General features: G+C 50.5%; 1 protein-coding gene across 1 annotated transcript in view; it reads right to left on the bottom strand.

Annotated features, from left to right (window-relative positions):
- Positions 1-17,267, bottom strand: part of atp11a (ATPase phospholipid transporting 11A) — a 302,919-nt gene that overhangs the window by 71,469 nt on the left and 214,183 nt on the right. The window contains exon 24 of the mRNA XM_085999881.1: positions 17,013-17,078. Coding sequence (XP_085856007.1) covers positions 17,013-17,078 — 66 coding nt within the window. The remainder of the gene's footprint in view (positions 1-17,012; positions 17,079-17,267) is intronic.

Here is a 17,267-nt window from a genome sequence, read left to right on the forward strand (position 1 = left end):
CCCACTCTCCCCCTCCCCCCCCCAGCGCCCCACTCTCCCCCTCCCCCCCCAGCGCCCCACTCTCCCCCCTCCCCCCCCAGCGCCCCACTCTCCCCCTCCCCCCCCTCCCCCCCACTCTCCCCCCAGCGCCCCCACTCCTCCCCCCAGCGCCCCACTCTCCCCCTCCCCCCCCAGCGCCCCACCTCTCCCCTCCCCCCCCCAGCGCCCCACTCTCCCCCTCCCCCCCCCAGCGCCCCACTCTCCCCCTCCCCCCCCAGCGCCCCACTCTCCCCCTCCCCCCCCAGCGCCCCACTCTCCCCCTCCCCCCCCAGCGCCCCACTCTCCCCCTCCCCCCCCAGCGCCCACTCTCCCCCTCCCCCCCCAGCGCCCCACTCCTCCCCCCCCCCAGGCCCCCACTCCCTCCCCCCCAGCGCCCCACTCTCCCCCCTCCCCCCCAGCGCCCCACTCTCCCCCTCCCCCCCCAGCGCCCCACTCTCCCCCTCCCCCCCCCAGCGCCCCACTCTCCCCCCTCCCCCCCCAGCGCCCCACTCTCCCCCCCCCCAGCGCCCCACTCTCCCCCTCCCCCCCCAGCGCCCCCACTCTCCCCCTCCCCCCCCAGCGCCCCACTCTCCCCCTCCCCCCCCAGCGCCCCACTCTCCCCCTCCCCCCCCAGCGCCCCACTCTCCCCCTCCCCCCCCAGCGCCCCACTCTCCCCCTCCCCCCCCAGCGCCCCACTCTCCCCCTCCCCCCCCAGCGCCCCACTCTCCCCCCCTCCCCCCCAGCGCCCACTCTCCCCCTCCCCCCCAGCGCCCCACTCTCCCCCTCCCCCCCCAGCGCCCCACTCTCCCCCTCCCCCCCCAGCGCCCCACCCTCCCCCCCCAGCGCCCCACTCTCCCCCCCCAGCGCCCCACTCTCCCCCCTCCCCCCCCAGTGCCCCACTCTCCCCCTCCCCCCCCAGTGCCCCACTCTCCCCCTCCCCCCCTCCCCCCCAGTGCCCCACTCTCCCCCTCCCCCAGTGCCCCACCTCTCCCCCTCCCCCACCCAGTGCCCTACTGTCCCCCCCCCCCGTGCCCCACTCTCCCCCCTCCCCCCCCCAGTGCCCCACTCTCCCCCACCCGGTGTCCCACTCTCCCCCCCTCCCCCCAATACAATGGGTGCCTAAGACTGGCTAGGAAAACTTAATCGTCTGATCCCAGGAATTCCGAGGAGTGTGATTCTTATCCTGCGATAGTTACAGCAGTGGATTGGGATAATGGATTTTCTTTCCCTGTAATACCTCACCCAATGTGTCACTTGCTCTTTCTGCTCATTTCTGTAGTCTATGTACCTTGAAGAAGGAACTATATTCTGCAGCCCCTGTCTACTGCAGTACCAGTAGTGACCACCCCTGTATATATGCCTGTGCAGTAATTTTGTATTAGTAGTTCCAGTTTTGTGTCCCATTCAGTAAACACCTGTTATAACCAACTTCTGCAGTCCGTGTCTCAATTACACACGGACATTACATTGGCGACGAACAGATCCGAACTTACCTACAGTTCTGCACCACCTCACGGGGATCCATCCCTGAAGCGAAGTTATTAGAGGCCAAAGCCAGAAGGAAGAAATCCCCAAAAAAACAAACAGAAGAAACGGGCGTCGACTGTGGGCAACCGCCCTCTGATTCATCGAATTCGAAGATTTGCAGGAGAGGCTGTCAAGAGCTGGGCTTGGTTCTCCAGTCTATGGTGTTCCAGCTAATCGGGCTGGTGGCAGGTAGTACACTGATTCTTCCTGGGCTGCGTCGGGCTAGAGCTCGATCGGGTGGCTTTTCAACAGGGCCGAGCAGCGTTGTCGGGAAGAGGAGAGAGAGAGAGAGGGTGGAGCACACAGGGCGCGGCCGGTGCTACGAAGCTGGGCAGTGTACAGACCCGAGAAGAGGGAGGAAAGTGTCCCATAGGGTCTGCTCTGACGATGGGAACAGTAATTAAAATAAAAGAAAAAGAAATTAGAAGCGCAGAAAGCCGCGAGGAGCTGTAGTTTGCCACGGGGGCTGCAGAGAGCGGCGTTGGCAGCAGCGCGGGGGGAAGCTCGCGAAGACCATAGGGCGTCGCCATCAAGGCATAAAAACACCAGCAACAGCGTTGGCAGCAGCGGAAAAGACAGAAAGCGCGGGAGGCGCCATCTTAATCCAGCGGGGAAGAAGGAAAAGCGCGGGAGGCGCCATTTTGTTCAATCGGGGAAGAAGGAAAAGCGCGGGAGGCGCCATTTTGTTCAATCGGGGAAGAAGGCAAAGCGCGGGAGGCGCCATTTTGTTCAATCGGGGAAGAAGGCAAAGCGCGGGAGGCGCCACCTTAGATCTCCAAGGTGCCGAAGACTAGCAATATCACTGCCTTCGATAATGAAATAGAAGACTGGACCACGTATGTGGAAAGAGTCGAAGTATATTGCAAGGCAAATGAAGTAGCCGATGAGAAAAAGGCATCGGTACTACTAAACTTAATGGGCGCAAGAACGTACGGCCTATTGCGGAACCTGATCACTCCAGTCAAACCGATGGAGAAGAGTTTAAACGAAATTGTTGATATCCTACAGGAACACCTAAATCCTACACCGCTGCTGATAGCAGAAAGATTTAAATTCCACAAGAGAAATCAGCATAAAGATGAGAGCAATGCTGATTACCTTACGGAACTACGCAAGCTATCAAAGCACTGCCAGTTCGGAGCAGGACTGGCAGATACCCTACGGGTCAAATTTGTCTGTGGACTCCTGAGTGAAGGAACCCAGAAGAGGTTACTCTCAGAGAAAGAGCTGACGCTAGATAAGGCTTTCAGCGTGGCAGTATCGTACGAAGCAGCAGCAAGGGGAGCTGCGGAAATACAGCAAAAGCCACAGGAATACGGCACCCATGAAATGACACAGGGATTTGAAAAATGTTATCGCTGCGGCAGAACAACCCATGACCAGAAGGACTGCTGGTTCAAGGACAAAACATGCAGGCAATGCGGAAAGATGGGACACATTGCACGAGTTTGCAGGTCCAGGAAGAAGACTAACAACAACAAAAAGACTACTAAGGAAAAGTACAGGAAAGTACAAAAGATGACGGACAGTAGTTCCAAAGACCAGAAGAGCGATAGTGAATCTGGGAACAAGAGGCTAAGCTGTCTCAAACTACACAACGTAATCGCAAAAGAGGATCACCGAACCATTTGGGTCACCCTCACGATAGCAGGGTCCCAAGTCAAAATGGAATTGGATACAGGATCAGCCCTGACCGTCATGAATCGACGAGACTACGAGCGGCTATTCTCACACATACCCTTGAAAGACACATCCATTGTCTTGAAGACATATACGGGGCAGAAAGTACACCCCAGAGGGAAAATAAGGGTGCCTGTCGACTACAACGGCAAGGAAATACAGAAATTGTATCTGTACATACTGCAAGATGGTGGACCACAGTTATTGGGACGTGAATGGATCAGAAAGATAAGTTTAGACTGGCACTCCATTCAGGCACTGACTGTGGCTGGTAAAAAGGATGACGACGTCACACCTGGACGATTGTCAAAAATCTTAGCTAATGCTAAAGAGGTATTTCAACAAGAACTGGGAACTCTTAAAGGCGTAACCGCCTCGATAAAAATAGAAGAGAATGCAATTTCCAAGTTTTTCAAAGCAAGACCGGTACCGTATGCAATTCGCCCAGCCGTCGAGGCAGAGCTGGAGAATCTGGAGAATGCAGGCGTGTTATCTAAGGTAGACTGGAGCGAGTGGGCGACACCCATCGTTCCTGTCATGAAGAAAACGTTAAACAATAAGTCTGAGGAGCCAAGGAAGGTTCGCATCTGTGGGGGCTTCAAGGTGACTGTGAACCCAGTCCTTCACACAGTACAGTGTCCTCTTCCGAGGATAGAAGATATTTTCGCCTCACTATCTGGAGGGAAACGTTTTACAAAAATTGACCTAGCGCAAGCGTATTTGCAGATGGAGGTTGAAGAATCCTCTAGGAAATATCTCACGATAAACACTCACAAAGGTCTTTACCAGTATAATCGACTGGTATTTGGAGTAGCATCAGCTCCGGCTATATGGCAAAGAGCGATGGAACAAGTCCTGCAAGGGATTCCGGGGACTCAGTGTTACTTGGACGACATCCTAGTGACAGGTGAAAATGACAGTGAACACCTTGCCAACCTAGAGCAGGTGCTCACTAGACTAAGAGAAAATGGGCTACGAGCCAATCGCCCCAAGTGCGAGTTTTTTAAGAAACAAATATCGTATTGTGGCCACATGATTGATGAAGAGGGGTTACATAAGTCCCCTGACAAAATTGAAGCGGTAGTTAAGGCTCCAGCGCCTGAAAATGTGTCGCAACTGAGGTCATTCCTCGGATTGGTGAATTACTACCATAAGTTTTTGCCGAATTTGTCCACAATTCTGCACCCACTGAACGCCCTGCTACAAACTGGAGTAGCATGGAAATGGAGCAATGAATGTAAGCGGGCCTTTCAGAAGTGTAAAGACCTGATCACTTCAAGAGAAGTATTGGCTCACTACAACCCATCACTACTGATAAGACTGGCGTGTGATGCGACTCCCTACGGCGTTGGAGCGGTACTGTCACTTAAATTCCTTGATGGTTCAGAGAGGCCGATAGCTTTTGCGTCACGCTCGTTAACTTCAGCCGAGCGTAACTTCGCCCAGATTGACAGAGAGGCCCTCAGCCTGGTGTGGGGTGTGAAGAAGTTCAATCACTACCTGCACGGACAGAAATTTACTCTACTAACTGATCATCAACCTCTTGTCTCCATTTTCAACCCTAAGAAGGGCGTCCCGATAATGACAGCACAACGGCTACAGAGGTGGTCCCTTTTCCTAGGGGCACACCAATATGACAGAGTACAAAGGAACTAAACAGCATGGGAATGCTGATGGATTGTCGCGCCTACCGTTGCCGACGGTGGAAGAAGCACCTGCAGTGGTCCTGTGGAGATATTCCACTCGACCATAGTTGAATGTCTACCTGTGACGAATGCAAACATAGAAAAGGAAACACGAAATGACCCGACACTCTCCAGGGTCTATGATTTAATGGTGAAGGGATGGCCAGCACATGGCGAACCACTGTTGCCAGCATTCTCGCCGAGAAGAGAACAGCTGTCAGTGTCCCGAGGAACCTTGATGCAATTCCACCCAAATTGAAGGATAGAGTGCTCAATGAGCTTCATGAGAGTCATCTGGGAGGGGTAAAAGTGAAGAACTTAGCCAGAGCGTTTGTGTGGTGGCCGGGAATCGATAGAGAAATCGAAGAGATGACCAAGAGCTGTACAGGATGCCAGAAGGTCCAAAACGCCCCACCACAAGCCCCTCTACATCTATGGGAGTGGCCCTCATCTCCATGGCAAAGGGTACACATTGATTTTGCTGGTCCATTTATGGACTCGATGGCCTAGAAATTCATTGTAGCCACTTTTGGGGCGGTAAAGTCGGGTGGCCGCTAAAGTTTGCGCCCGGCGCAAAATCGAGGCCACTTCTCCGATATTCATTAGCTTCGCCCTAAGAGTTTGCTCGAGCGCTAAAACTGGCGCTGCACGCCTCTCTTTAGGCGCTAAGCCGAAGGTGCTGAGCGAGAACGCCGAGCCCGGGCGCAGCGCAGGTGCGGCCATCTCGTGATTGACAGCAGACACCCTGGCGCCGGCCAGCTCTTAAAGGGGAAGGGTCGACTTGGTCTGCTGCCACGCCCTGGATAGTGGAGCCCTCCAGCTAGGCCTGAACACTGCTGCTGGACCCAAATAGCGCCTGAAGCCATGCAGAAGGCCTGTGAACGAGCGCAGCGCTTCTCAGAGCTTGATCTGAGTGTGCTGGTTGGTGCTGTGGAGAAGAGGCGCCATATTTTGTACCCGGCCAATGGCAGGAAGGCGCCGGCCCGCGTCTACCGGAGAGCCTGGAGGCATGTCGCCAACAAGGTGTCAGCCAACAGTGAGGTCCCCAGGAGCGGTGTCCAATGCCGCAAAAAGTTTAATGACCTCACTCGGATTGTCAGGGTGAGTACCCTTTCCAGTGTCCTCCTCATCCTTGCATGTGCACCTCACATTATGGGCAAAGGGACCTGAAAGCCCTAATGGCCAGCCCTCATGCAGCAGCTATGGGACAGGCATGAACATCAATTGCACATTCTGCACTTAACACACTGGCCAAGCTATTCCACCATGGGAGGCAGTACACACAAGATCAGGGCTACACACTGTACTTAGAGGCCGTCCTTTCTCTTGCAGGCCAAGCTGGCCAATAATAAGAAGAGCCGGACTGCGACCGGGGGAGGCCGACCCCAGATCCAGCCGCTCACCGAGCTGCAACATCGCGTGAAGCGCATCATGGGTGGCCGGGTGATTGGCCCCATTGCATGTGGAGATGCCGACCCTGTTCTGGGCACCAATGGTAAGGACATCACCTTTTGGACCTCTCTCGTCCCACTTGCGCATCAGATCTACATCCTTTGCCACTGTCCGACCAATGCGCTGAATGCCACCACTCATGCATCCCTCGCTGACGCCCTCTCCTCACTCTAAAGCTACTCTTGTGCCTTCCTGCTTTCAGATGGTGAGGAGGAGGTCCCTGAACTTGCCAGTGACAGCCCCTCAGAAGAGGAGGAGGAGGAGGAGCAAGAAGAAGGCGGCCCATCAGGGGAACCCTCAGCCGCGGCAACCCATGCGAATGTAGGGGACACGTCTTCCCTGGAGGGGAGCGTGGCGGAAGTGTCGGAGGGGAGGGGAGCTCATGGGACCTGCGGCCTGCAGAAACGCGGGAGGGGGGTGGAAGCTCAGCGGCCTTCTCCCCAGAGTGGGGAAGGGTCGGAGGGGAGTCCAATTGCTGGGCCCAGCGGCGTCCAGCAATGCAGGAAGGGTCGGCCAGCTCGGCGGCCTTCTCCCCAGAGGGAGAGTCCAGCCTCCAGTCCGGAGATGGGACGCCTCGAGGACTTGTCCGCGGACTCGGAGCGCCGGCACACGGAGCTCATGGGGGTAGTGGCACGGTTGCCGGAGGCCATCGAGTCCCTCTCTCGGAGTGTGACCGACATCGGGGCCTCACAGGCCATCAGTTTGGCAGAATTCGGGGCAGAGCAGGCAGCGAGTCGGGCGGCATTCGGGGCAGATCAGGCAGCGAGTCGGGCGGCATTCGGGGCAGCTCAGGCAGCGAGTGGGCAGCTGATCAGTGGTGCCGTGCAGTCACTGGGTGCTCTGATGAGGTCACTGAACAGGGCAACACGGGCACTCACTGCTGCCACACTCGCTGTGTCAGCCAGGCATCGCCAGGGCACCCGGCGCGCTGCAGCAGCGCAGCGGTCTGTCCCTCGGCAGATTGGTGCGCATGCTGCAGTGCTGGCCCGGGCGAGTGCCAGTGTCTCAGGCGACCAGCGAGCGCCTGCCATCCGCCAGCTTGCCCCCATTCCTCCAGCCGCCACTGCCACTCCCCCAGTGGAGCTGCCAGGAGCTGCTGCAGCGACTGATGCTGGCCAGCCACAGCTGCAGCAATCAATAGCCGCCCGCTCGACAGCCAGACCTCGACTAGGCCGACCCCCAAGGGCATCTGCCGTCACGACATGTGCCCCTCAGGAGCCTGCCCCCAGCCTTGCAGCAGCCAATGGCCTTACTTTGAGGAGGAGCAGCAGGGCGGGCAGGGGCCACACAAAGATGGCCAAGGCATCGCCCTAGCGGGCCAAAAAGTCGAATGTTTTGAGGCCGAGAATTGGATGTTTGTTTTTTGAGGCCGAGAATTGGATGTTTGTTTTTTGAAGGCCGAGAATTGGATGTTTGTTTTTTGAAGGCCGAGAATTGGATGTTTGTTTTTTGAAGGCCGAGGATGTGATGTTTGTTTTTTACGAAGGCCGAGGATGACGGCCATTTTAGTTGCACTGTTTTGTTAATCCTCTCCAGGTTGTGGGAGCGAGTAATGTGTTTGAGTGTTTTTTGGGGGTTTCGTCTGTTTTTGGTTTTCATGTGGGAAGGGCCCTGAGTTTGTACAATAAAGCATTTTATTTATTAACATTGTCCATGTTTGATCTTTGAAGTGTTTGTTGCCTTAACCGGCTGAGGGCTTGCGGAGCGGCTGCAATCATGTTCTTTCATTGGCACAAGCCATTCCCTGACAGGGGGCCTAGAAGTGACGTTCAATAAGCCGCCGACGGGCGGCCCTTGGACCTTCTGCCTCCCTCCTGGGCTGGTACTCCTCGTCCTCCTCATGCTCCTCCTGCTCCTCCTCCTGAGGTGGTGGTCCAACGTGAGGTGGCAGTGCCGGAGTCCTGCGGATAGCCAGGTTGTGCAGCATGCAGCAAACGACGACGCATTGGGAGACTCGCTCCTGCGAATACTGGAGGGCTCCCCCGGAGCGATCGAGACAGCGGAACCATTGCTTGAGGACGCCGATTGTTTGTTCTATAATGTTCCTAGTCGCTTGATGGCTCTCGTTGTATGCCTCTTCAGCAGGGGTTGTGGGCGCGCGGAGCGGGGTCATGAGCCAGGTACACAAAGGATAGCCTTTGTCTCCGATAAGCCATCCTCTTGGGTGAGGCTGTGCCTGGAACATGTCAGCCACAGTTGTCTGTCGCAGGATAAAGGCATCGTGGCTGCTGCCTGGAAAGCGGGCATTGACAGCTAGGATGCGCTGCCTGTGGTCACACACCAGCTGTACGTTGAGGGAATGGTAGCCCTTCCGGTTGCGGTAATCCTCGGCATGCTCCAGAGGTGCCCGCGAAGCCACATGCGTGCAGTCAATGGCGCCCTGCACCATGGGGAAGCCTGCTATTCTTGCAAATCCCACTGCACGCTGCTGCTGCTTGTCCAGGGTCATGGGGAAGGAGATGAATTGATGTCTCCTTCTGAAAAGGGCATCGGTCACCTGGCAGATGCAGCAATGCACGGCGAACTGGGAGATGTTAGCGATGTCCCCAGCAGCGGATTGGAAGGAGCCGGTGGCATGGAATTTGAGAGCCACCGTCACCTTCACTGCCACCGACAGAGACGTCCTGCGCATCAGCTGTGGCTGCAGATCTTTGTGAAGCAGCTGGCAGATGTCTGCAACCACCTCCCTTCTGAATCGCAGCCTCCTAACACACTTCGCGGCAGACATGGTCAGATAGGAGGACTGCTGGCGGTATACCCTGGGTGGGTAAGGCCTCAGTTGGCGACGCCTGTTGCCCCCTCTGCGTCTAGCCAGGGCTGCCACTCTCTCACGGCGTCTGTAAGCCCTTCTGGCATAAGGCTGAAAGTCAGCGTTGGCACCCAATGCAGCCCCCATTATATGCTGGCAAACACTGAGCTCTCAATGAAGGCAAAGATAATTGCTAAGCTCTGACCTGAGCCAAAAATACCTGTCCTAGTGTTGGTCCAAACCAGTAAGCTCTCTTCCTTGGTCTCTCTCCAAAAGACCGTTGCACAAGAGTGAATGCTGCAAAATGGCTGGCCTTTATAGTGCAGGGTAAGTGCCCTTTAATTAGCGCTCCCCGCGGCCCGCCTCGGCTGTGTACCGTTCCACTTCACAGTCGTTAGGGCCGCCCGGCGCACAATGGGCCGACGCGAGTGAAGTTCCGGTTCGGGGCGCACAAAGGGCGTTGCACTAGGAAATGACGTCATGATCTGCGCGCACAGCAGGGCGCGCGCTATGACTTTGCGCCGGCGCTAAATGTGTACTGAAGTTGGGGCGAGGCGCAGATCGCGCTGCGCCCAGGCGCTAAGCGCCTAGCGCTCGAGATCTACTCCTCCTAAGGCGCTAACAGCTGGCGCGCCCATCTGAATTTCTAGGCCGATGTTTTTAATTGCGGTGGATGCACATTCAAAGTGGCCAGAGGTAATAAAAATGTCCTCAACCACCACAGAAAAAACTATCACAGTCTTACGAACCATATTCGCTAGAAATGGGCTGCCTGAACAGATTTGCTCCGACAATGGACCACAGTTTGTGTCTGAAGAGTTCTGGAGGTTCTTAAAGAACAATGGTGTTAAGCATTACACATCCGCCCCATATCATCCAGCCACTAATGGATTGGCTGAGAGGTTCGTTCAAACATTCAAGAAGGCTATCAAGGCAATGTGTAATGAAGACATATCCCTACAACACAAGGTGGATAACTTCTTGTTTGCCTACCGGAATGCGACACATGCGGTTACCAACCAAACTCCAGCCATGATGTTCTTCAATCGAAGACTAAGATGCCGCTTGGATTTGGTTAAGCCAAACATCAGAAGAGATGTGGAGAACAGGCAGTTTCAGAATATGAATGAAAGGCCAACCAGGAGTTTCAAGATAGGTCAACCAGTTTTGGCCCGGGACTACCGCACAGAGAAATGGCAGCCAGGAACGATCTGCACACGGCAAGGACCTCTAATGTATACCGTGGACGTTGGAGAGAGCATTGTAAGATGCCATGCTGACCAGATTCTAGAGTCACTGGAAAACGTCAAATCTACACCACGATCCTATACACCTGGTGATGAAACCGAAGTACCAATTGCATCTACCTCAGAATCGGTGATATTGGAAGCAGACGAACCAAACAATGACGTTGATCCCGAATCAAATTTGCCAGAAGAACCTGATACCCCAAAGAGGCGTTATCCAGACAGAATCAGGAAGCCTCCTCAAAGACTGAATTTATAATTGATTAACTTCAGCTAATGTATATAGCAACTGTAATTGTAAATATGTTATTTAATTATTAATCGAATGTTATGTACTGTTTAGCTAAAAGGGGAGGAATTGTAGTGTATGTACCTTGAAGGAGGAACTATATTCTGCAGCCCCTGTATACTGCAGTACCAGTAGTGACCACCCCTGTATATAAGCCTGTGAAGTAACTTTGTATAGTAGTTCCAGTTTTGTCTCCATTCAGTAAACACCTGTTATAACCAACTTCTGCAGTCCGTGTCTCAATTACACACGGACATTACAATTTCTATGCCGGTGTGTCGGACTCTAGCTGTGTCTGTGGTGCCACATCTATAATGTATTGTCCCATGGTTTGGTATGAGCATGCTCAGTTCGCTCTGGCCTCGTAAACAAGCATCTTGACTAGCAACTCATCATGTTTCTGTCCTTCATTTGTTCTACCCACATATATTACATTTTTGGCGACGAGGATGGGATCCCAAAGCCATTTTTAGGGATCATGGAAGGACACAGTGTTCAACCTTTGAGTGAAAAAGTTCAAGGTGAATTTGTGACACCTAAACTGAATTTTTGCGATGTTTTACTGTTAATGCTGATGCAGAATAGTCTGTGCTTCACCTTTGTGTGTATGTATACACCGCAACAGCAGCATTAATTCTCACGTACACGGGTAGCGTGCTGAGTCACTGTTCAACAGGATTGGGACAATCACGGCCGTGCCTACGGGATTTATCGGAAGCCTCGGCATGTATGACCGAGCTCGCGAACCATTTAGTTCTTACATTGAACAGATGGAGATGTTCTTTAAGGCCAATAACATTATTGAGACCGAAGGTGCAGATGAGAATGTTCAAGCTCAAAATAAAGTAATTCGTAAACGTAATGAAGCAATTTTTCTAATGGAGATCGGGTCAGGTGTCTATGGAACGTTGACAAACTTACTCTCGGCAGGGAAAGTGACGGATGCGTCGTTTGAAGACATTGTTGAGAAACTCGAGGACCATTTCGACCCAAAGCCTTTAGAAATAGCAGTGAGCTAAGTTTGGTACCAGAAACCAAAAACAAAGTGAAACCATCAATGAGTATATTGTAGCTCTTAAGAACCTGTCTTTGCATTATAACTTCAGCACATTTTTGGATCGTGCGTTGTGAGATAAGTTTTTGTGTGGACTGGTGGATGAGCGCACACAGTCCACTGAACACTCCGAACCTAATGTTTGACATAGCATGCAAAATTGCTCTATCTATGGAGATGACATCTAAGAACGCAATGGAGCTCCGTCCAACTCAAGTGACTAGTGCAGCTGAGGTCTACAGTCACAAAGCCACCGCCAAACCTAAAGTTGTGAGACCAAGTCAAAAGCATGTCAGTGAGAGCAGGTCAGTGAATTGTTATCACTGCAATGGAAATCACTCACCACAGACCTGCCAATACAGAAATGTGAAGTGTTTTCACTGCCAGAAGCAAGGCCATACTTCAACAGCTTGCAGAGTTAGCTCAAAAGCAGGAAGTAAGAACCATTCTAGTGGCAATGCAAAGCAGTGACAAAAAAAAAAGTTCACAATATTGAAGTGAACACATCTGATGTTGAAGAATTAGGCATCTACAATATCTAGAAATACTCAGCAGGTCAGGCAGCATCTGTGGAGAGAGAAACAGAGTTAACATTTCAGGTCGATGACGAAGGGTCATCGACCTGAAACGTTAACTCTGTTTCTCTCTCCTCAGATGCTGCCTGACCTGCTGAGTATTTCCAGCATTTTCTGTTTTTATTTCAGATTTCCTGCATCCGCAGTATTTTGCTTTTGTATCTAGAGTATCTATGTCACTAACGGCAACGCAATCGTGAGAAAGACATTCGTACAAAACTTTTGATCAATGACCAATATATTGATATGTGTATCGACCCAGCGGCGGACTGTTCTATCATGAATAAGGCCACATATAAGAGTAAGTTTAATCAAATACCACTTACAAAGAGTACCATAGAGTTAAAAACCTACTCCGGAGAAATCCTAGAGACATGTGGACAAATGGAATGTACAGTTCAGCACAATGGCCAGTCAGTAAAGCTGCCTATTATTGTAGTGATCTACAACAACAGGCCAACCCTCATGGGCAAAGACTGGTTGAGAAAGTTAAAACTAGACTGGAAAAACATCTTCAGTGTAGATGCTTCAAAGGAGCGACTTGACAAAATGTTGAACAAGTATAAAAGCATGTTCTCAGATATTTATGAGGGCATCACTGGGTATGACGCAAATATCCGCATCAAGTCCAACGTGAAGCCTGTCTATTGTAAGGCAAGGCCGGTCACCTAGGCATTGAAAAGTCAGGTGGAGGAAGAGCTAGAGAAAGAGAGAGAGAATGGAGTGCTAGTAAAAACTGACCAAAGTGAATGGGCTCCCCCAATTGTGGTAGTGCCCAAAGCAGACAAAACTGTTCGCTTGTGCGGGGACTACAAAGTTACCATCAACCAAGCAGTTGACAATGAGCAGTACCCGTTACCTACATCACAAGATTTGTATGCAGCACTCTCGGGGTCAAAGGTTTTCTCCAAGTTTGACCTGTCACACGCTTACGCTCAGCTGAATGTTGACAAAGAGAGTCAACAGTATCTCACCATTAACACACACAAGAGACTGTACTCATACACCGAGCTGCTGTATGGTGTAAAGTCCTCCCCCCAAATCTTCCAGGCTACAATGGATAAGATTTTGCAAGGAATTCCAAATTGCTTATGAAATCAAGATGATGTGCTGATCGCATCAAACAGCGAGGAAGAAAATCTCGAAGTGTTAGATTTAGTGCTTCAAAGGATGAATTCCCACAATGTCAAATTGAAAAGGAGCAAATGTGCTTTTATGCAGCCTGAATTTGTGCACCTTGGTTTGAAAGTTGATTCAAATGGCTTGCAACCAGTTAAGGAAAAGGTTGATGCTGACATCAATGCTCCAAAGGCACAGAACGTGTCCGAGTTAAGATCTTTCCTTGGAATGGTCCAGTACTACGCACGCTTCTTACCTGAGTTAGTGACCATATTAGCGCCATTGCATGAGCTCCTCAAGAAGGATGTCCAGTGGAAGTGGACTAAAGTGCAACAGGAAGCTTTCGACACTTGTCAGAGAAGTCTCTCTAATGATGCTCCCCTTAAGCTCACGCTCTGTGTTGTAGTACACAAGTTAGCATGTGATGCTTCCAGCTACGGTGTGGGAGCTGTCATAAGCCACGTAATGGATGATGGCCAAGAGAAACCAATCCCGTTCGCATCGCAAACCCTCACAAAGAGCGAAAGAAACTATGTGCAAATTGAAAAGGAAGGACACACCATAGTGTTTGGAATCAAGAAATTCTAACAGTTCCTGATCAGCAGAAAGTTTCCCTGATAGCCGATCACAAACTGCTCCTAGCAATATTGGGGTCCAAATCTGCCATCCCTGCAATGGCCGCATCAAGAATGCAACATTCGGCAGTGTTTCTGTCACAATATGACTACACGATTGAATATCGCACTTCAAAGCAAAACGCAATTACAGATGCATTGTCCAAGTTGCCACATGAAGACTCATGTTGGAAGCGAAGGTGAGATTTTCATGCAGTAGACAAAGACTTTCCCGTGAATGCAACTGAGATTGCAAATGAGGCTCAAAAAGACTCAGTACTGAAAAGAGTGTATGAAAACACCTTGAATGGATGGACTATTCAGTGTCTGGACACAGAGTTGAAGCCATTCCATAACTCTCATACTGAATTGTTTTGTGAGCAAGATTGTATCAAGTGGGGAAACAGAATGGGTGGTACATACTTCTTTGAGTTTGAAACCAAAACAGCCCAAAAATTAGTTTAACACCAAAACTTTTTGTAAGGGGATCAGGAAGACTGGTAAACTGGATATTAAACAAGATTTGCAGTTCATTTGCAGCATCTGTAGTTGATTTAAAAGAAAAAAAAAGGCCAGGAGTTTTTGTTATGTGTTACATGTAATGCTGGGACCATAGTCTTGTTGTATTTGAGAGGGGAATAGAGTCATAACGGCTGATAAGGAGGCTATTCCTAGAGATACAGGGGGAATGTGAGGGAAAACTTTTTTACACAGTGGTGATGACCTGGAATTCGCTGCCGACGGAAGTGGTGGAAGTGGAGACACTCAATGTTTTCAAGGGGAGACTGGATAGGCACTTGAGGGAAATAAACTTGCAGGGCTATAGGGATAGAGCGGGGGAATGGGACTGACTGGATTGCTCTACAGAGAGCCGGCACTGACTCGATGGGCCGAATGGCCTCCTTCTGTGCTGTTATGACTCTATGACTATGACATCCCCCCCGTATCTCTTGATCAAAACCTTAAATCTGTGTCCCCTAGTCCTTGCACCTTCAACTAGTGGGAACAGCCTTTCCCCGTCTAGCCTATCCAAACCCGTCATAATCTTGTACACCTCCATCAAATCACCCCTCAACCTCCTTTGCTCTAATGAAAACAAATCCACTTCTCCAACCTGTCCTTGTAGCTAAGATCCCCCATCCCCAGAACCATTCTGGTAAATCTCCTCTGCACCCTCTCAAGGGCCTTCACATCCTTCCTAAAGTATGGTGACCAGAACTGGACGCAATACTCCAGGTACATTTTTTTTTTTTTTTTTAAGGATAAAAGCAGTGTAATGTATTATCACATGGTTTGTCAGGAGCATGCTCAGTTCTCTCTTGCCTAGTAAACAACCACCTTGACGAAGAGAGAACACAGGATGGTCTAAGATTGGTTTTCAAAGTACGTGTGTAAACACACAAAGCGTGGTAAATAAGGTTGGTGAGCTGCAGGCGCAACTAGCCACATGGGAATATGATGTCATGGCAATAACGGAGACTTGGCTCAAAAAAGGGCAGGATTGGGTATTAAATATTCCTGGATATAAGATGTTCAGGAAAGATAGGAAAGGAAAGAAAGGTGGCAATATTGGTTAAGGAGAATATTACAGTGCTGGAGAGAGAGGATGTCCTGGAGGGGTCAAGGACAGAATCTATATAGCTAGAGTTAAGAAATAATAGAGGTGCCATTACACTACTAGATGTATTCTATAGGCCACCAACTAGTGGGAAGGATATAGAGGAGCAAATTTGCAGAGAATTAGAGAGAGATGCAAGAACTATAGAGTAGTGATAATGGGGGACTTCAACTATCCTAATATAGACTGGGATAGTAATAGTATAAAGGGCAGGGAGGGGGAAGAATTTCTGAAGTGTGTTCAGGAGAACTTTCTGGATCAGCAGGTTTCCGGCCCAACGAGGAAGGAGGCATTGCTGGATCTGGTTCTGGGGAATGAGGTGGGTCAAGTAGAGCAAGTGTCAGTCGGTGTCTATTTAGGGAACAATGATCGGTGACTATTTAGGGAACAATGATCATAGATTAGCTATGGAAAAGGACAGGGAGCAATCTAGAGTAAAAATACTTAATTAGAGGAGGTCAACTTTCAGTGGGTTGAGAATGGATCTAACCCTGGTAAATTGGAATCAAAGATTGGCAGGCAAAACTGTAATCGAACAATTGGCTACCTTTAAAGAGGAAATGGTTCAGGTACAGTGGAGGTACATTCCCACAAGGGGGAAAGGTAGGGCAACTAAAGTCAGAGCTCCCTGGATGATGAAAGAGATAGAGAGTAAGATGAAGCAGAAAAAGAGCGCGTATGACAGATGCCAGGTCAAGAATACATCTGAGAATCAGGCTAAATACAGAAAGTTCAGAGGAGAAGTGAAAAAGAAAATAAGAGAGGCAAAGAGAGGGTATGAGAATAGAATGGCAGCTAACATAAAAGGTAATCCAAAAGTCATCTATAGGCATATAAATAGTAAACGGGTAGTAAAACAAGGGGTGGGGCCGATTCGGGACCAAAAAGGAGACCTACGTATGGAGGCAGAGGGTATGGCTGAGGTACTAAATGAGCATTTTGTATCTGTCTTCACCAAGGAAGAAGATGCTGCCATAGACATAGTGAAGGAGGAGGTAAAGGAGATACTGGATGGGATAAAAATTGATAAAGAGGAGGTACTGGCTGGCTGTACTTAAAGGAGATAAGTTACCAGGACCAGATGGGAAACATCCTAGGACACTGAGGGAAGTGAAGGAAGAAATTGTGGAGGTACTGGTCATAATCTTCCAATCCTCCTTAGAAGCAGGGGTGGTGCCAGAGGACTGGAGAATTGCAAATGTTACTTGTTACATACTTGTTCAAAAAATGGTGTAAAAATAAACCCAGCAACTACAGGCTAGTCAGTTTAACCTCTTCCAATTGTAAATGGAGAACGATGAGTCTGAGTGGGCAAGGCTTTCTTAAAACGATGGCTATATTTCTAAGTTTGCAGGCTCTTGTGAAAGTGATATAAACTAACATACCTTAAGAGTTACTGTAAATACCAACACAGTGAAAACCAGGGTCCCAAACGTCCAGTTTCCAAACATCTGAAAAGATAAATTTTTACAGATTTAGAATAAATCAGTAAGCAGATGATTTTAATACCTTATTCTCTCTGAACAACAGCTGTGCAGAGACCTGCAGTGTGCCAGCTCCTGATAGAAACAGTCCATTGTACTTGGTGTGTAACTAGTCCATCCATTTTGATTGTAAAGCCAGCAATTTGGACTTCTCAT

This window comes from Somniosus microcephalus, chromosome 10 (assembly GCF_052327205.1).
Source record: "Somniosus microcephalus isolate GS21.2 chromosome 10, FLI_Smic_1.0, whole genome shotgun sequence".
Lineage (NCBI taxonomy): Eukaryota > Metazoa > Chordata > Chondrichthyes > Squaliformes > Somniosidae > Somniosus > Somniosus microcephalus.